Source organism: Dysidea avara, chromosome 3, assembly GCF_963678975.1.
Source record: "Dysidea avara chromosome 3, odDysAvar1.4, whole genome shotgun sequence".
Taxonomy (NCBI): domain Eukaryota; kingdom Metazoa; phylum Porifera; class Demospongiae; order Dictyoceratida; family Dysideidae; genus Dysidea; species Dysidea avara.
The window spans coordinates 25,357,186-25,378,989 of record NC_089274.1 but is presented as its reverse complement, the minus strand read 5'-3'; the positions used below and the strand labels follow the sequence as shown (position 1 = coordinate 25,378,989).

Here is a 21,804-nt window from a genome sequence, read left to right as displayed (position 1 = left end):
CTTCTTAATCTGTAGGATGGAATGTGGTATGGTGTTCCAAAGAAAAGGACTGTTTACAAAAAAAGAGAAGCGATATGAAGAGCCCTGGAGAAAATATGTACTGTGGCTTTTTCAGTTGTAAAGCACTGTGCATGCCAATTAAAGTAATCAATTCCAACCCAACAAACTCTACTGTATATATACAAGTATAAGGAAAATTAGGAATTTTAAGCTCAATTAGAGATCATAGAAAAAGTTGGGAAACAATAGAGGTCATCTACACCTTCAGATATACTATTATTATTTATTACAGGTAATTTATAAGGCTAAACAGCCTGTTACACCTGATCAACAGGTAAAAAAAGTACAAGTAGACTAATTACATACATTTATACATAGTGTTAGATGAATATTGGTCAATCAATATACTAGTGGACATTTAATCCCTAATTTAGTCATGGGTATAATATACCTAGAGTGAATTAGGGATTAAATGTCCACTAGTATATCTGGAGATGTAGGCGACCTCCCTTGTTCCCTACTTTTTTCTAAGATCCCTAATTGAACTTAAAATTCCTAATACTGTCTTGTTAATTTTTTTGTAACATTATTATGACTGGTGAACCTGCACATACCACATCAAAAGAAAATAGAGTGCCAGAGTTAATGTTTTCGTCTGAATGTGTGTCCCAGCTATCAATTACTGACTCAAAAGTGAATGGCCATTACGCTTCACTTTCAGCTATGTTCAGTCCATTACACAGTGTTACAAACGAACAACAGTAGCCAGAACATCTCTGCAATCACTATGGAAAATATGGACTATTCCCATAGGGAAGCCATTGCATCAGCTACTGCGAATCAACACCTTGAGTTGTCAGTAAAAAGAAATGGGACACAAAGGTAACTTAGGTAAGTCCATGATGCGTGCATTGTACGTACTGTGGTATACCAAAAGACACATCTTTGGACAAAGCTATGTCAAACAGTGAAAGAATCAAGCCGGTATCCTTAGCCATTATCGAGTTACGCTTTTCTAAAGGCAGTCAGTTAGTCAGTCAGTAGAAAATTCAAATTTCGTAGCAACTTTTTGGAGATCGTACAGCTCTCGTGCTTGTATGTATATATCAGGCAAAGTGCTTGTGTTAGTAGTATAACTATTGCATATATATATGAGATCGGCTATCAATACTTTATTTATTGAGCATATAAAAAGTCCACTTCCATAATTTAAAAGTTGGGCTGGAATGCCTAATACTAAGATACTAGCTACCTTGTGGAACTCCTGATAAAAGTGGTAGGAAGTCAGAATATTTTTTTGTTGATCTTTACACATGCATTTAATTGTTTACAACTTTATATAGTATTAGAACAGTTCAGGCACACAACCATGTTTACAACATGAAAACATTCATTTCAGTTTCAGTGCAAAACCATTGGAAGTGAACATGTAGCTATTCACTTCTATAGCATGTTTTCATGTAGCTAGCTATAGTAGCTAAGAGGTGAATACATGTTCAGTCCCAATGGTTTTGTACTGAAAACAAACATGTTGTAAACAATTTTAGTTTGCAAACCTGAACAGCCCATGTATGGGATATTTAACTTAGCTACTTGTTCTTGCATGCCTGTATCAAAGTTTGATAAACAGTTCTTGTGTTTAAAAGGCCACTTCACAGTGACACCATTGAGGTACTAGCTATAAATGTTTGGACAGTTGGACCATGCAACAAAAGTTACTAACAAGAAACAAGGGCTCTGATGAACACGAACCAACCGCACATAGCTAAGATTTATTTTGTGGCTATAGTTATAGCTATACGTGTAGTGACACCATTTTAGCATTTATTATTTATTATCTGCTGCACATGCATGCAATCAAGGATTTAGTTGCAATGAACAAAACTGAATAGGATTGATGTTTCTTAATAGCTAATGCATGCAGCTGATGACAGCCATCACATCACTGCTACAATTTTTTTCAATAGTACCTAAGTAACTATGTAACTAAAACTATACATTTAGGCAAGCCAGTAGCTATGTATGTGGTAGCATGTGACATCACAGGCCATTCAACTAAAACATGTGGCAGTTGTACAGCCAGGTGCTGGTTTTTCGTAGTTCTGCTATTGTAGAATGACTAACAGCCAAATTACATTAGTGTTGATAATCGTCCATTATAAGGTACTAACATACTACTAGGCATTCCAGTATTTTAAAATTAAAATATTCTCTGTATATTCCCCAATAAAACTCAGGTACAAAATAACAATGCTCATTAACTTGGGATTGTTTCGTCATCCGAGCTGCAATGGGGATGAAAATTGCTATGGGGTTTGTCCACATGCTGATCATGGTAATCTTCCTTTTATTGTGTTGCTTTACATCTAAGTAGCTAATTTTGTGTTGTTTCATAGTCTTTTAAAACCTTGTATGCTTGCAGAATGCTATGTAACTTTAAACAACATACCATCAGATAGAAGGTATTCACTGGTGACTTTAAAGTACATAGGTACTTTGCTCGTGTTAGTGATTTTAAACTGCACAACAATTTTCTGATGATTATGTCACCAACTCAAAAGTATAAACTATTCCTAATGAAAGTTGGCATAACAATGCCATTTGAAACCACAGCTCAATAATATAACTATTGTTGCATCATTGTGATGCCTCAAATTTACCCTTATAAGCTATTAACTTAAGGCCACTCCAAATAAATTCTCTGTTTCCCGTCCTCCTCTCAGGAATCCTAGCATGTACATGGACAGTCCATTTCCATTTTTCATTATGCAATTTAACTAGGTATACAGCTGTACCAAACAACCTAATAACACTTTTCAGCTTATACCTTCATCTTTTATGTTGCAAGAATAATTTGTACTGACTTGATAGCACACTGGACAAGTGAGCTGGCAAGCTTACAAAAGTGATTTTACTAACTATAGCCTGTACAGTATGCAAGAAAAACCAGAAAATAATGGAAAAATACAGAATAATGGAACTTTTAGATCTGGGAGTAAACAGATGCAGGCGGTGGAAGGAAACAGAGAATTTATTTGGAGTGGCCTAATCTTGAGATAAGTTACTTGCCTATGGATATGCACCATTGTACTGACATGTGTGCAGTAGGTGAAACATATTTGCTTACCATTATGGCAAAGATCGCTGAGATCTGATTGATAAACCCTGAAGTTACAGTACAAACTTGCAGCTAGAAGCAACTGCATGCAGTTTCAAGACAGTGTCCAGGTTACTAGATGGCTTCCTAATTTAATTGTGCCATTTTCCTTTAATGTATGAGGGAGAAAAATGTACCATCTTTTTAAAGCACTGTACATGCCAAAGTAGCTAATTCTGACCCTGAGATCAGTAATCAATACTCTGTCTATTGAGCATAAAAAAAGTCCTAAATTTAAAAATTGGGCTGATACTAGCACGGGCGGATCTAGGATTTATAAAAGGGGGGGCTAACTCAAGGTACTAATTTCTTGGGTAGAGGTGTGCAAAGCATGCTGGAACTAGGGGGGTCTGGGGGCATGCCCCCCAGGAAAATTTTGAAAAATAGATGCTAAAATACTGCCATTTGGAGACATTTCCATATACAATTCATAATATTTTCTGCCTGTAGATATTTTATAGACTGCCTTTAGATTATAGGTATGGCTCTCTGAAGCATTTTACTAATGGAAAAGTTTGGGTAGGTACAGACAACCAAGTACATGATGCACCCCTCTCACAATTGCATAACACTGAATAGGTGCATGTTAGAATAAGAATGTTGAAAGTGGAAAATTTTGAAATTTGAACAATACAAGATTGAATCTGAGAGCATTTTCAATGGTAATTGTGTACCTGAATTAAGTATTGTCATACATATTAACTACACAAGTAGATGAATGAAGCCCTTTAAACAGACCAATGCACTTCATTGTATGTATAGGCGCAGGCAGATTTGGAAAATTTCTATAACAGAACCAACTACATGTTTCCAGTGAATGTTCTATTAGAGTAGTTAGCTGACTGCTCTATTAGAGTATCTCGATCTTGTACACCTCCAATGCTGATCCAGGTCCTTGTTGCATAAACTTTAGCATAAATCCACTGATAATACCTTGGAAAAATATTTATAAGGTGGTTTTATGAGTATTTGTATTATTAGTGATCATATAATTATGCTAAGACAAAATTTCATTATAATACTCAGCATATTGATCAAGTAAAGCCTAAATATGAAGGGGGGCTTCAGCCCCCAAAGCCCCCCTCCCCTCTGGATCCGCCCCTGACTAGAGTAGTAACAGCATATCTGATCTGCTTTCTGGCTACATGATGAAAATAACAATCCAAGAAGATCTACAAAAGTTTCTACATGGGCTGATAAATGGAAAATGAAATTCAGCATCAAAAATACTGTATCATGCAACTGTACAGACACCACCATAAAACGAAATTTTTCTTAAGACTGTTGAACAGCATTATTTTCTATTAAGTTTAGGAGTTATCATTGATCACCAACTCCTTTGATTGTTAATTTAAACTCAACACATTTGGCAGGGCTGTTCTTCCATGTAATACATACAACTAATTAAAATACAACATAAATAGCACTCATTTGATTTTACGCTACAAACTTACATATCAATCAATAATCACTACTATAAGAGTTAAATCAAGAAATGACATGAAGTTGCTACATTATCAGCCAACCACAGATTGTTTTAAATATTATTCTTTTTTTCCATGAACCATTCCTGAATGGAACCGACTGCCATCAGACATTGTCACGCCAATTCAATAGACAGTTTTAGGAATAAATATGTATTATAATAATATTATGTAATTGTACTCATAAACTAGCTTTATGCCCCAGGTCTGCTAATCAAATAGTATAATAATAGCAGCATACATTTTCCCATGCATTTTTGAAACAGGTCCACCCATGATGCCATAAGTTGTGAAGCGAGGCTGAACTGCTTTCTGTCTTCATATATAACTGCATCAGAAAAACCAATGCATAAAGGTGAATAAGCATCTGGCTTTGTGAGCATTCCACAAGGAATTTTATCACAAACCAGACCAGCTACGTTCTCCTCCTTCTGCAGCTGGCTATTACATTAATACCTCATAATGGTTGAATGCAACACTGGTTAAGCTATCTATACTTGCACTGTTGCAGTAGAATCAGGTACATAATTTTTTATGTACAGCATTATGACAATGGATTCTTGCCACATGTTTTACCAAACGTGTCTAATGTAGTTATTTGTGCAATCGCTTTATAGCTATGTAGGCTCACAGTTAACTCAAGCAATTGCATTTCCCCCTGAATTTTTTAGACAACTGCATTGTGACAACTGTTATGGTAGGCTGATATCAGAGATGAATATTGCCAATGTAAATTGTGGTCCTATTTAGCTAGAAGGTATGTTGTGCTCTCCTTTTAAAATTTGGAGAAGTTACTTTAGATATTGTCACCTACATATTATGCAAGATTCAGGTTGCTAGGGGTAGCAGTTACTATTATACGTTATAAAGCCTTATTATGAAATTTGTCTATTGCACTTGCATCCTTTTCAAGAGCCAGGCTTAGTATACTACAAATTATAGTACAGACTATGAAATACAACATTAATTTTTCTATTCTTTATTATACAGTTGTCGTTTACTAGAGTCTCTGAAGCATTTGACTAAATTCAACCAGAATACTTATTCAAACACCCTCCCACATGCTTTCATAAACCACAAAGGTTGATCAGAATGTGAAGAATAAATTAATGTACTCACATAACATACTGCTTGTCTTTCTGTTCATGGATTTTTGTGTCTACAACTTTAAAAACGTGACCTAAATAAACCATCCGATGTATTTGACACTTCAAATCTTTCATTCTTATAAAAGAATGGTACGATTTCCATGTATTTGAGCTTTGTGGTAGAATCAATGCTATAAATAATCAATACATGAAATAATAAAAGGTTTTCTCTATTAGCTTCATGCATGATGGAAATTAAGATTCCAATTATTTCATTCATGACAAAGTGATTAATCTAGTGTAGATTGTTAGAGCATATAGAAAGTCAAAGTTGTCTAACAAGTCCCCTTCAATTGTACTTTTTGTTTCAAGTGTCTATATATTACATAAACATGATATGCATTATTTACACAAGCCAAAAAAATATTAGTGGTTACCTATGACAACTATTTAATTGCAAGTGTCTGGCATGCATGTCTTCTACTTAGCCTAGCTGTAGCCACAGCCTGAGTAAGCATGCCCCAGCTCAGGTCTTTTTACCCACATTGAATACTTTATGTACACTGAGTATTGCAAATCAAAGCAACCCGACAATGTCACATCTATGTGATATTCCACACTCACATAGGTATTTAAATAAATTCACAGCAGCACATAGCAAACATCCACTGTTGTCACATGACATTAGAGAACATGATGCATATATAGACCACAGCATGGCTAAATTAGCCACAATGATGCACGACAGAACACTCTCATGAAGTAAATGGTTGTTTGTCATTAGCTATTCTACTACTATGTATGTGTGTACTACATGCACAACATTCTGTAAGAAAGTAATGATATTTCAGTCTTTGAATACTCAATAAGCTATTCATACACGTAAATCCTGTCTATACCAGTAACTCATAGATTTGAGTCACTTTTTCCAGAGGCTTAATCCATGCCATCATAGCTAGTTGGCTACAACTATTAATTAGTCCACCACTTCATCAACTCATCAAACAATGCATAATATCAATTTGGTTTGTATCTGTAATTATAGTGTTAGTCAGATTCCACAACACTGCAATTGTGGTTCACACTAAATGTACACAATTTATAACAATTCAGTTGCATAAAATAATCATTAAGTTCTTGTTTACATGCACATGTTCTCTAAGCAAATGTCATTTAGCTACAGTTGATGAGAAGTTATTATATGAACTAGCTAGAACATACATATCACTAACAAGTTCAAAATTAATTTGAAGCCACTTCAATAATAATTATGATGATAACCAGTACAATGAACGTTAGAATAGCAGCAATGTTGAGCCCCAGTGACCACTTTCCTTGTTTCTTGCCATTTTCAATGTCTCCTCTACTGAAACTAGCATTACTCTGAAATAAATATTTATTGTGAAGTACACAACAAGGAGAAATATTTGTTATTTTAAAACTTGTACAACAGCTTGGCTCACATGCACAACAGCTTGGCTCACATGCACAACAGCTTGGCTCACATGCACAACTGCATTGAGGCACAGCAGCAATTATCATGCACCCAAATCTCAATTTTTAAAGTAAAATTAAATAAAAATTATCAATTTAATAATGAAGTAGGGTTCCACCAATAAAAAGTAGTTGAACAAGAGACGATAGTAGCTATGAGGGAAAATCCCTACTTGGCATTGTAGCAATGTGTTGAAATCCCTAAATTGGCATGTTTCAAATGCCAAAGTACCCACCTTAACAGGTGCATGGCCGTGGCAGCCTAAACACTAACTGAAGCCTGCATTAAATTAAATTTTTGGCCTGAAAAAGCCAAATCTCCATGATCCCTAACATATACTGTACTGTATGATGCAATTCACCCTTGGTGAAAATTGTTGTTTTGTCATATACCGTAGACTCCAGTTATTAGGCGCACATGGTTATTAAGCACATATTGCCTGTTAAGTGCATATGGTCTACTTGTGCTAGACACCTGTTTGTTAAGCGCATATGGTTGAAATCGCCTCTGCAACCTCGTACTACATACAATTGCAGCACAAAATTGTCAGAACGAAGCAGACATGTCACAGCACACTCGATGCCTCGCCAGGCCCGTGTCTAGCAGATACTGCCGTCTGTAATAACGATAGCTGTAGCTACCTGACTTCTAAGGATTTCTGTTTCCACGACTGAAGCAAACTACAGTGGAACCTCAGTTATCTGGACCCCACTTATCTGGATTCTCAGTTAACCGAACCACGGAAATGACTGCTCTATTAGAGTAGTGACTGTTCTATTAGGGTAGTTGAAATACTGATATTTTCAAAAATTTTCTTCATGCTATTTTAAGGTTATTTATACACAGTTTCAGAGATACAAACTTTTCAGAATTGTGGACCACCTCTGGTCCCGAGGGGTTCGGATAACTGAGGTTCCACTGTATTTACTGGACAGGTGTTTAAATCACTTGAAAACTGTAGTGGGCACAACTAATGCCCACCCAGCAGAAATTCCTTACCGCAATTCATAAGCATATGCGCTTAACAAGCATAGTAAATTTCAGAAATAATTCCTCCAAAAATTATAAGCGCATGCGCCTAATAACCAGAGTCTGCGGTATGACAACAGTCACGCATTCATACAATACAACTATAAAAATTCAACTATTTCTACAATTTCTCAAGTTATAGACAAGTTTTCTACATACACTGTGTAAAAAATCAACTAAATTATGAGATAGCCATTTTCAAAGTGGAAATTCTATGCACGAGTGCCAACAAAATGATCACAAATAGAGTAACAGATTAATGGTTACCATAGTAAGGTCACACAGAATACATAACATACTTACCAATACTGAACAGATCAGTGCAGGAGTTGAACATATCAGCGATGGCCAAAAGCACAAGGCACTTAGCACTACGCATATAATAGAAAATACAAGGAAGCCCTGTGCACTTGCACCAGGGTAACTTGCAACCACAATTGTACGTGGCTGCTCTTGTACGACCATCTATATGGTGTTAAAGGGATATGTATATACATGTTTGCAACAATAATAAACAACTACAATTCTACATGAAAGAAACTAGGAAAATTGGATGAATGAGCACACAGCATTCAAATTATCATAAGTTAAAATCTTCCAGTCTTGCACCAATTGATGTAATATAACTGCGTGCTGAAATAATCTGTTAAATTCACTGAAATTTTAGGTACCTAACATTCCTACAATAGCTACATGGTTTTGATGAATAAATAATTCCACAAATGACTAACAGCAGTAACTGATCCGATACCAAAGCCAAAGAATTCATGCAATAACCAATAAATACTGATAATTGCTCTACAATTTTGTGCTTGCTTGTTAACAACTATGACTATATAAAGTCGTATAGTACTTGTACAGTGTTTTATAACAAGTAAATTCCTTCCAAGTTAGGTATGCATTTGTCTATTAGGATTTTATATTTTGCAGTGACTGTTCTATTAGAGTACCTCAATTTTTTCATGTAATAAGTTGTAGTTGCTCAACTTTTAACAAAATAAATCCTGTATCCTTTAACGCTAAAATACGATTTCCAGGATGTTGTCACAAGTTTGCTGGCATAGCACTTATGGACAGCACCTGGTGTAACCAGTTGCAGGATGATACGTGGTTGTTGTTGTACAGCAACAACCTGTATGATACACACATGTTGCTATATAACCATAAGAAAAACTTACATGGCAAAATTTCTATATAACATTATGATTAATAGACACATAATTGTAATGACAGTTAGACTCCCTACTTAAAACTGCTAGTCTTAAATAAGAAAAAAATAATGTCAGTATAGCTAAATGCTACATGGTTTGACTTTATGATGAAAAGTATAGTGTGGAAAAAAATTTGATATGAGTAAGCTTAATTTTAATATGTGTGAGCAACAAATTTATGGGGTGAATGATTACTCGGTAATGGCCATAAATGTTGGTCTATATACCAAGTTAATAAAATTCAATCAAAGTTTAGTTACATATACATGACTACATATATACGCACATGTATAGCTTGTGGCTCTGCCAAAGGTTGTACACCCTTCTGGATATCATATGCTGGGGGTGGTGGCAGTGTGGGATAAGGCAGCAGATTCACATCTTGGCTTGGATACGGTTGTGGTGCTTGTAGTCCAGCATTTGGATCTTGATACTGTTGAACAGGGTAAGGTTGCTGTGGATACTGGGGTGGTGGATAGGCATCTGAATAAATATATTGCATAAATTACAATTTTTTACTTTTTCAGACAATTATACTGTATAGAGCTATATCATAAAGTACGATAGTACTGTATGGTAGGGACAACAAAGATGTGGGCGTGGTCTACGAAGATAAATCAAACCAAAATCATCTTTTCAAACCCTTCACGGCCACTTGACAGTATTGGTCAGGTATAACCAAGCCCAAACATGTCTTCAGAACGACCAGAAACATTTTCGATTAGGTGCTACGAAATTAAAAAAAATATATTTTCGCGAATTTTCTACTGCCTAATGCACCTATCAATGTTATCCCCCACCTACCTGCTACGAAATTTAAAAAAAATATTATTTTCACGAATTTTCTACTACCTATTAACTGCCTCACTGCCTGATGCGTTCAGTCAAGCGTAGCGGAAAATTGGCTACAGCTACAGCCTTAGCGCCGCTACTTCTTTGGTGGAAATGCTTCTAATAGACGATATGCACACTCTATTACTCGAACGAAAAATGATCAATTAAGCGTAGACGGCGCAAAACTCGACGGTACCTTAAAAGCGGAAGTCCCATACAAAAGTATGGGAAGCAAATGCGGCTCGAGCAATAACTCACCACTCGAGCTAAGGACAGGCCGTCTTGCTTGCCATACACTTCTTTGGCACGGAAAGAAGTGTATGGCAAGCGAGATGGCCTGTCCTTAGCTCGAGTGGTGAGTTATTGCTCGAGCCGCATTTGCTTCCCATACTTTTGTATGGGACTTCCGCTTTTAAGGTACCGTCGAGTTTTGCGCCGTCTACGCTTAATTGATCATTTTTCGTTCGAGTAATAGAGTGTGCATATCGTCTATTTCATGGAGATGACACTTTTAGTATTTTAAATATCCTACAATGTATGCTCTATTGCTTACTGATTTTCCTTTGATCCTTCTTTATCGTGGCAATTGCTCAGCAGTAGGGCTTCCATAATCATTGCAGTGTGAATACACGTGTTATCGCACCAAACTTTTAGAATACGTTTGTGATTTGACGTTTGGTTTATACAGGATCTATCGTATGTCGTCGACAAGATACACGCGTAAGACATCTTGTTTAGTATTAGTGTGTTTGTTGTTTAGCAGCTAGGTTTAACTGCTTGCGTTTCTAAACGCATTTCAGGGGCGGATCCAGAGTTTCGAAAGAGGGGGGGCACCTTTCTGAAAAACAGTTGAAGACCAAAAAAACTTGCTGAAAACCAGTTGAAGACCAAAAAAAAAAAAAAAAAAAAAGGTCACAACAATAATAGCTAGTTATCCTTACCAACTATATCACGTCTGTTAGGCCACTCCAAGTCATACCTTAGTTTCTGGTCACTCCCAAGCCTACAAATGGATGCGGGCGGGCGGATGATCAGGACTTCAGGACTATAGACTCTACTGTGACAATATACTGTACGGTACTATTATTTGCTCAATTTAGCAAATTCATGTTGATTTTGTTTTTAGTCAAACTTAACCAACAACATAAGTAGTTGTGCTTCGGCAAACAATGCACTAGGAAAGTTGTTGATGGATCATGGCTAGCTATACACTGATGTATAGCATTTAAGTATATTTATTTATTTATTTAGAATATACTATAGGAAATGTTTTGCTCATGTAGCTACTTATGCTTTCCAAGTGAAATAAATGTCTCATTAGCTATGTCAGGAAAGTATTACTATGACTTATAGCTAAGTTGTTCAAATGATCATGATCCAAAATGAAATTTAACTTCTATTTTCACATCAGAAATTCTTCATTCAAATGTGAAGTCTTAGCCCACTAGCTATGTGTTTCCAGCCTTCTATTCAGCAAACTTTGAGAAAAGTAACTGTCAAAGTTTTGAGTCATTGAATGCTCCAGACTAGTGTTTTTAGTGATCATCTGGGAATGTTTAAACTATAAGGGTTTCTACTTGCCAATCTAATTCTAGTTATGGAAAAGTTTAAGTTTAAGCTCACCGAATGTTGCCGGCTTTCCATACCCCTGCAGTGTTCAGTGATAAAGAATTTGAAGTTACTAGACTAATCATTAGAGGACTACATTTGACTTATAAAGTTAAAGCTATGGCCCATCTGCATGCCGGACTAGTAGTTAATGCTACTGAGGTTACAGAAACATTAGTAACAGTTATAATCTGAACAGCTATATAATCAAGGACAAAACTAGCTATAGTTAGAAACATTTTATTAGTGTGGCATATATACCTAATATTAGAGTTAAGAGTAGTGTGACTGCTCTATTAGAGTATCTCGATCTTTTGCAGTAAAAAATAAGTGTCTTGCTGGGTCACATGCACTTAAGCACCTGCAATATTAATAATAGTCCTCATAAACTAGGGTTCCAGGTTTACCATGCGGGCGGGTGACCAGAAACTAAGGTTTGACTTGGTGTGGCCTTATGTAAAATAAAATCCTATTTGTAGCTTCATAGGTAAGCTACACTGCCTCATGAACATTGTGACTGCTTTATTAGAGTAATTGACTGCTCTATTAGAGTATCTCGATCTTGAAGGGGGGGGGGCATTTGCCCCAAATGCCCCATCCTGGATCCGCCACTGCATTTCTTTGCGACTAACATTCTTCGCTGTTAGCTACAGTATTAACACTTCTTTATGTATCCTTGCATGTGCTTACTATTGTCTACACAAGTCAGCAAAACCATATACATACATGATTGGAATAGTGAAATAACTATCTAAAGCTGTTAACACTATTAAGTGTAAAATGCATATACAAAACTTCTAATTCAATGCATGAATAATAATGTATTAAGTGCATAATCTCATAGAAACCCTGCACATTATGCATGTTTTGTCACAATTCCTTGTCAGTTGTCAGTTGCTCCAGCAGCATCGTCCTTATGTGCAACAATTACTTGTTGTGTTCCACCATATTCCCACTACAATGATCAATGTGTACTGTATAGCTAACCTATCACAGGTACAAAGAAAGCATAGCTTATTTGGTAAAATCATTGTTAACAAAGTTATAGCTAACGAATGTGTAAAAGGTAGAGTAGGGCTTATCATACAGTACGATAGTAACTCAGTATAGTAGGGACCACAAAGGAGTAGGCGACCACCCAAACATCAGCCTCAATTTTCCCTTACAACGATGAGGCAGTATTGGTAAGGTAAAACTAAACCCAAACAAGCTTTCAGATCGACCCGAAATGCTTTCAACAAGTTCTTGATTAAAATGCTGTGTAACGGGTAGAACATAGCTGACAACGAAGTGTAATGGTAACTTCACTTTTCACACGATAATTGATATAGCTGGGTCATGCGGTGCCTTTTCAGATGCGGTATGCGTGGGGTCACCAGCTATAATAAAATTATTTACAAAAAAAGTTAACAAACAAGTACACGAAAAAATTTGGAATTTTCAACTAGAGTAGGGACGACAGTACATTGATAAAAAGTACTGAAACAATACTAAAAACAGTTAAATAATAAGACGTATTATATCCCTACTGTGCTTAAGATGCCATAATGGAAATGCACAGTAGGGATATAACACGTCTTATTATTTAACTGTATTTTAGTATTGTTCACTACCCCTATGCACTTGTTTCAGTACTTTTTATCAATGTACTGTTGTCCCTACTCTAGTTGAAAATTCCAAATTTTTTCGTGTACTTGTATAACTATAGTTTGCTATAACTATTAAACTGGTTAGCTAATGTATTTATCTATTTTTTTGACTGATCAACTACCATAATAGAGATTCTTTCAAACATAGTGAACTAACATTTGTGAGCTTAGCAGGGGCGGATCCAGAGTTTTGAAGGGGGGGGGGGGGGGGTTGTACTTTGCTGAAAAGTTGAAGAGCAAAAAAAAAAAAAGGAGGTCATAGCAATAATGGCTGCCCTTTACCAAATGTATAATATATCATAACACTGCATGTGACTGCTTTATTAGAGTGACTGCTCAATCTTATATGCAATTTTTTGAAAGGAGTGGGTGGGGTACACGTGCCCCTTGTGTCCGCCCCGGATCTGCCACTGCTTAGCTACATGTTTCAGGCTTATTGCAATAAGGTATAGTCTATAGTTTTATTCTACATGCTATTTACTGTGACATGCAATTGGGACAGAAAATCTGCATACCACAGTTCTCTTTATCAATAATATATAAATATTGTCTTGTTACTTAGCTTTATGCTTTACAGTTATTTCTAGCTATATAGTTCATACTGTGTAATTTATATAAATTGCACATATTTATATAAATTGCACATAATATTATTTATATATAAATTGCAACATGCATACACTATGTACTAGTGAGAAACAGACAAGCTGTGAAAAGGGGTGCATGCAGCCCTTAAGCCAGGATGATATTAAAGATGGCTACAAAGAAATTGCTACAAAGAAATTGCTGCAATAATCGTACTGCCAATGTAGAGCAACACCATGCATCGTAAAACATAACTGGCATTGTTGAGACCATTTATTTCTTATCCACGACTTTGATTTCACCCTGGCTTTCTGAGTACTGACACTTGTTTTTGCAGCTTAGCTGCTTTGCAAACCTCAACGTCCATCTTTAACTGACTTTTAACTGCCTGTTATTCCTTTCTACAAAACAGTGCAAATACTGTGATCAAAAGAAGGACAATTGTTGCATGCATATCATATTTGTTGTTATTAATGTTATCGTGATTTTTTTCTTGCAATTTTTTTGTTAAGGTGACTGCTCTGTTAGAGTATCTTGATTGGGCATTTTTACACATGCATGGTTTTTGCATTGTAGAAAGCCATGTAGAGTACGCACACTACTTTGAAACTTTAGAAAATGTACTGTCAGCTAGACAGAAGGCATTCACTAATGCTTACTTTAAAGCATATAGTTATTTTGCTTGAGTTGATTTTCAGCTAGACTACAATTTTCTAACAGTTGTGTCATCAACTCAAAACTACAAATCACTTAAAAGTCTGCATAACGATGCCATAGTTGAAACCACAGCTCCACCTTCTGCATCATTGTTTACTTGAGATAGCTACTCTTGCCTATGGGTATACACACCAGTGATAACTGTGCATTTGGTGAAACATACTTGCTCGCCACAAAGTATACAAATATTGCTGAGATCCAATAACCCTGAAGTCACTCTCATTACATATACAAACTTGCAGCTAGAAGCAACTGCAGTTTCAAGACAGTCTCCAGGTTACTAGATGGCTTCCTAATTCAATTGTGCCATTATTTAAAATGTATTAGTATTATTATCAATTTTGTCAAAATGACAGGGTTGTACAGAAGGACAAGCCTGCAAATGTACTCCCCACAATTAAACATACATGCAGTAACATTAAATGCACACGAATACAACAACTAAGATGAGACAGATAGCTAATAACAGAGCAATACACAACAGGAAAATAAAAGAGAAAGTTATTTGAATAGAAATCGGCGAAGGGCTGCACGGAATAGATTTGACTTCTTAATCTGTAGGATGGAATGTGGTAGCTATGGTGTTCCAAAGAAAAGGACTGTTTACAAAAAAAGAGAAGCGATATGAAGAGCCCTGGAGAAAATATGTACTGTGGCTTTTTCAGTTGTAAAGCACTGTGCATGCCAATTAAGTAATCAATTCCAACCCAACAAACTCTACTGTATATATACAAGTATAAGGAAAATTAGGAATTTTAAATAATAGTTAGACTACAACTCGTTATTGTACCTTGTAAATGGGAAATGTATCGCTAATTACTAGAAACAAGCCCTCTACACCTCCCTACATGGCGGAACCTCAGCGTGGCTGATGCTACCCGTTTAAACGCCCATGCGTTGCCAATGTTACAGGCGCGTGCTATGTATCGAAGTACTGGACTCAGCGACTGGACTACAACTCATTGGCTGTTGTTGTGCCCCGACAGCTGCTTGTAAGCAAGTAATGTAGTGTTGATTAGTACAAACAAGCCGAATACACCTCCCTCTAATTCAGTACGGCTGTTACTAGCCATTTAAACGCCCATGCGTTGCCAATGTTACAGGCGCGTAATTATCGTGTTTCGTATCGCCTCAGAGCGTGGTCTCTATTAGACATGACCGTGGCTCTACGAGATTTAGAGACCACGTTTTCAGCCAATCAAATTTCAGCATCAAACTTTTTGTAGTCTAAATAATAGTTAGACGTCAAGAACCACTGGGTTCTACGGGATTTAGAAAACCCTCAGGCCCTTGGTAGCGCCCTCGCTGCGCTTGGGCGCTACAGCCCAGGGCCTTCGAGTTTTCTAAATCCCGTAGAACCCTGGTTCTTGACGTCTAACTATTATTTAAAATTCCTAATACTGTCTTGTTTATTTTTTTGTAACATTATTATGACTGGTTAACCTGCACATAGCTACCACATCAAAAGAAATTAGAGTGCCAGAGTTAATGTTTTCGTCTGAATGTGTGTCCCAGCTATCAATTACTGACTCAAAAGTGAATGGCCATTACGCTTCACTTTCAGCTATGTTCAGTCCATTACACAGTGTTACAAACGAACAACAGTAGCCAGAACATCTCTGCAATCACTATGGAAAATATGGACTATTCCCATAGGGAAGCCATTGCATCAGCTACTGCGAATCAACACCTTGAGCTGTCAGTAAAATGGGACACAAAGGTAACTTAGGTAAGTCCATGATGCGTGCATTGTACGTACTGTGGTATACCAAAAGGCACATCTTTGGACAAAGCTATGTCAAACAGTGAAAGAATCAAGCCGGTAGCCTTAGCCATTATCGAGTTACGCTTGTCTAAAGGCAGTCAGTCAGTTAGTCAGTCAGTTAGTCAGTCAGTAGAAAATTCAAGTTTCGTAGCAACTTTTTGGAAGTATTTAAGATCGTACAGCTCTCGTGCTCGTATGTATATATCAGGCAAAGCGCTTGTGTTAGTAGTATAACTATTACATATATATATATGAGATCAGCTATCAATACTTTATTTATTGAGCATATAAAAAGTCCACTTCCATAATTTAAAAGTTGGGCTGGAATGCCTAATACTAAGATACTAGCTACCTTGTGGAACTCCTGATAAAAGTGGTAGGAAGTCAGAATATTTTTTTGTTGATCTTTGCACATTTAATTGTTTACAACTTTATATAGTTTTAGGACAGTTCAGGCACACAACCATGTTTACAACATGAAAACATATATTTCAGTTTCAGTGCAAAACCATTGGAAGTTAACATGTAGCTATTCACTTCTATAGCATGTTTTCATGTAGCTAGCTATAGTAGCTAAGAGGTGAATACATGTTCAGTCCCAATGGTTTTGTACTGAAAACAAACATGTTGTAAACAATTTTAGTTTGCAAACCTGAACAGCCCATACCTAATTGAATGGGATATTTAACTTAGCTACTTGTTCTTGCATGCCTGTATCAAGTTTGATAAACAGTTCTTGTGTTTAAAGGGCCGCTTCAAAGTGACGCCATTGAGGTACTAGCTAAATGTTTGGACAATTGGACCATGTAACAAAAGTTACTAACAAGAAACAAGGGCTCTGATGAACACGAACCAACTGCACATAGCTAAGATTTATTTTGTGGCTATAGTTATAGCTATACATGTAGTGACACCATTTTAGCATTTATTATTTATTATCTGCTGCACATGCAATCAAGGATTTAGTTGCAATGAACAAAGCTGAATAGGATTGATGTTTCTTAATAGCTAATGCATGCAGCTGATGACAGCCATCACATCACTGCTACAATTTTTTTCAACAGTACCTAAGTAACTATGTAACTAAAACTATACATTTAGGCAAGCCAGTAGCTATGTGTGTGGTAGCATGTGACATCACAGGCCATTCAACTAAAACATGTGGCAGTTGTACAGCCAGGTGCTGGTTTTTCGTAGTTCTGCTATTGTAGAATGACTAACAGCCAAATTACATTATAAGGTACTAACATACTACTAGGCATTCCAGTATCAGAGATTTTTAAAATTAAAATATTCTCTGTATATTCCCCAATAAAACTCAGGTACAAAATAACAATGCTCATTAACTTGGGATTGTTTCGTCATCCGAGCTGCAATGGGATGAAAATTGCTATGGGGTTTGTCCACATGCTGATCATGGTAATCTTCCTTGTATCGTGTTACTTTACATCTAAGTAGCTAACTTTTGTGTTGTTTCATAGTCTTTTAAAACCTTGTATGCTTTCAGAATGCTATGAAACTTTAAACAACATACCATCAGTTAGAAGGTATTCACTGGTGACTTTAAAGTGCTTAGGTACTTTGCTCATGTTAGCGATTTTTAACTGCACAAGAATTTTCTGATGATTATGTCACCAACTCAAAAGTATAAACTATTCCTAATGAAAGTTGGCATAACAATGCCATTTGAAACCACAACTCATTAATATAACTATTGTTGCATCATTGTGATGCCTCAAATTTACCTTTATAAGCTATTAACTTAAGGCCACTCCAAATAAATTCTGTTTCCCGTCCTCCTCTCAGGAATCCTAGCATGTACATGGACAGTCCATTTCCATTTTCCATTATGCATTTTAACTAGGTATACAGCTGTACCAAACAACCTAATAACACTTTTCAGCTTGTACCTTCATCTTTTATGTTGCAAGAATAATTTGTGCTGACTTGATAACACACTGGACAAGTGAGCTGGCAAGCTTACAAGAGTGATTTTACTAGCTATAGCCTGCAAGAAAAACCAGAAAATAATGGAAAAATACAGAATAATGGAACTTTTAGATCTGGGAGTAAGCAGATGCAGGCGGTGGAAGGAACAGAGAATTTATTTGGAGTGGCCTAATCGTGAGATAAGTTACTTGCCCATGGATATGCACCATTGTATTGACATGTGTGCAGTAGGTGAAACATATTTGCTTACCATTATGGCAAAGATCGCTGAGATCTGATTGATAAACCCTGAAGTTACAGTACAAACTTGCAGCTAGAAGCAACTGCATGCAGTTTCAAGACAGTGTCCAGGTTACTAGATGGCTTCCTAATTCAATTGTGCCATTTTCCTTTAATACATAAGGGAGAAAAATGTACCATCTTTTTAGTTTTAAAGCACTGAAAATGCCAAAGTAGCTAATTCTGACCCTGAGATCAGTAATCAATACTCTGTCTATTGAGCATAGAAAAAGTCCTAAATTAAAAAATTGGGCTGATACTAGCAGGGGCGGATCTAGGATTTATAAAAGGGAGGGGGCTAACTCAAGGTACTAATCTCTTAGGTAGAGGTGTGCAAAGCATGCTGGAACTAGGGGGGTCTTGGGGCATTCCCCCCAGGAAAATTTTGAAACATAGATGCTAAAATACTGCAATTTGGAGACATTTCCACATAAAATTCATAATATTTTCTGCCTGTAGATATAGACTGCCTTTAGATTATAGTATGGCTCTCTGAAGCATTTTACTAATGGAAAAGTTTGGGTAGGTACAGACAACCAAGTACATGATGCACCCCTCTCACAATGGCATAACACTGAATAGGTGCATGTTAGAATAAGAATGTTGAAAGTGGAAAACTTTGAAATTTGAATAATACAAGATTGAATCTGAGAGCATTTTCAATGGTAATTGTGTACCTGAATTAAGTATTGTCATACATATTACGTAACTACACAAGTAGATGAATGAAGCCCTTTAAACGGACCAATGCACTTCATTGTATGTATAGGCGCAGGCAGATTTGGAAAAATTCTATAACAGAACCAACTACATGTTTCCAGTGAATGTTCTATTAGAGTAGTTAGCTGACTGCTCTATTAGAGTATCTTGATCTTGTACACCTCCAATGCTGATCCAGGTCCTTGTTGCATAAACTTTAGAATAAATCCACTGATAATACCTTGGAAAAATATTTATAAGGTGGTTTTATGAGTATTTGTATTATTAGTGATCATATAATTATGCTAAGACAAAATTTCATTATAATACTCAGCATATTGATCAAGTAAAGCCTAAATATGAAGGGGGGGGCTTCAGCCCCCAAAGCCCCCCCCCCCCCCCTCCCTGGATCCGCCCCTGACTAGAGTAGTAACAGCGTATCTGATCTGCGTTCTTGCTACATGATGAAAATAACAATCCAAGAAGATCTACGAAAGTTTCTACATGGGCTGATAAATGGAAAATGAAATTCAACATCAAAAATGCTGTATCATGCAACTGTACAAACACCACCATAAAACGAAATTTTTCTTAAGAATGTTGAACAACATTATTTTCTATTAAGTTTACGAGTTATCATTGATCACCAACTCCTTTGATTGTTAATTTAAACTCAACACATTTGGCAGGGCTGTTCTTCCATGTAATACATACAACTAATTAAAATACAACATAAATAGCACTCATTTGATTTTACGCTACAAACTTACATATCTATCAATAATCACTATTATCAGAGTTAAATCAAGAAATGACATGAAGTTGCTACATTATCAGCCAACCACGGATTGTTTTAAATATTATTCTTTTTTTCCATGAACCATTCCTGAATGGAACCGACTGCCATCAGACATTGTCACGCCAATTCAATAGACAGTTTTAGGAATAATTATGTATTATAATATGTAATTGTACTCATAAACTAGCTTTATGCCCCAGGTCTGCTAATCAAATAGCATAATAATAGCAGCATGCATTTTCCCATGCATTTTTGAAACAGGTCCACCCATGATGCCATAAGTTGTGAAGCGAGGCTGAACTGCTTTCTGTCTTCATAAGTGCATCAGAAAAACCAATGCATAAAGGTGAATAAGCATCTGGCTTTGCGAGCATTCCACAAGGAATTTTATCATGATTTCACAAACCAGACCAGCTACGTTCTCCTCCTTCTGGCTATTACATTAATACCTCATAATGGTTGAATGCAACACTGGTTAAGCTATCTATACTTGCACTGTTGCAGTAGAATCAGGTACGTAATTTTTTATGTACAGCATTATGACAATGGATTCTTGCCACATGTTTTGCCAAGCGTGTCTAATGTAGTTATTTGTGCAACCGCTTTATAGCTATGTAGGCTCACAGCTAACTCAAGCAATTGCATTTCCCCCTGAATTTTTTAGACAACTGCGTTGTGACAACTGTTATGGTAGGCTGGTATCAGAGATGAATATTGCCAATGTAAATTGTGGTCCTATTTAGCTAGAAGGTATGCATCCACTATAGCTACTTCATACCACATCATGGAGATGGAGTTAAGCAATACTATACTGATGATACTTTTCTGAGCTATACATAACTATACACAGGCTAAAACTGAGCTAAAGAGTTTGCTGCATGGCAGTTACATTCTATTACAAAATGTGGAGACTGAGGTACAGGCTCCTGCTTCCTGATCACTTTTGATATTATAGCTATATAATATAGTGAAGTAGCTATGTATATGCTTAAACATACTTCATGCAGAGATTAAATGCCTTGAAATTAGTATATACCTCCAGGTTGTGGCTGGTAATCTGCTGATGGTGTCACAGGGTTTGTAGCCTGATGAGATTCAAGACAATGATCTTGATTTTCTATAGTAAAGAAAATTGAAGTACAATACGGATTAATTTACATACCTGTAGACATTGCTGGCCTTATAGTTGCACGTCACTACACTAAACAGCAGAAGTTTAGTTTCAGAATACAAGTTGATGTCGACTGATAGGATAATCTTTTATTATCTGTATTAACAGTTACATATATACCTTTCTATATCTAACCACAACTTCTCCAAAATCACTCTTGTCAAACCATATAATATATAGCTATAACCAAGAATTTCATGTAATTTAACCATGAACACTGCATGCACTACCATGCATGCATGCACTCTTGAATGACTGCATGGTATGCCAAACCCTAATTTAAC

The 21,804-nt window shown here is 36.4% G+C and overlaps 1 protein-coding gene across 1 annotated transcript; it reads right to left on the bottom strand.

Moving 5' to 3' along the window:
* Positions 1–6,765: 6,765 nt before the first annotated feature.
* On the bottom strand, positions 6,766–21,804 carry LOC136250452 (uncharacterized). The gene is made up of 6 exons (XM_066042660.1): positions 21,641–21,804; positions 21,512–21,593; positions 21,386–21,466; positions 9,751–9,947; positions 8,557–8,718; positions 6,766–7,112 (listed from the first exon to the last, which is right to left on the bottom strand). The coding sequence occupies exons 2-6, from the start codon at positions 21,519–21,521 to the stop codon at positions 6,972–6,974; spliced, it is 591 nt and encodes a 196-aa protein (XP_065898732.1). The 5' UTR covers positions 21,522–21,593; positions 21,641–21,804; the 3' UTR covers positions 6,766–6,971.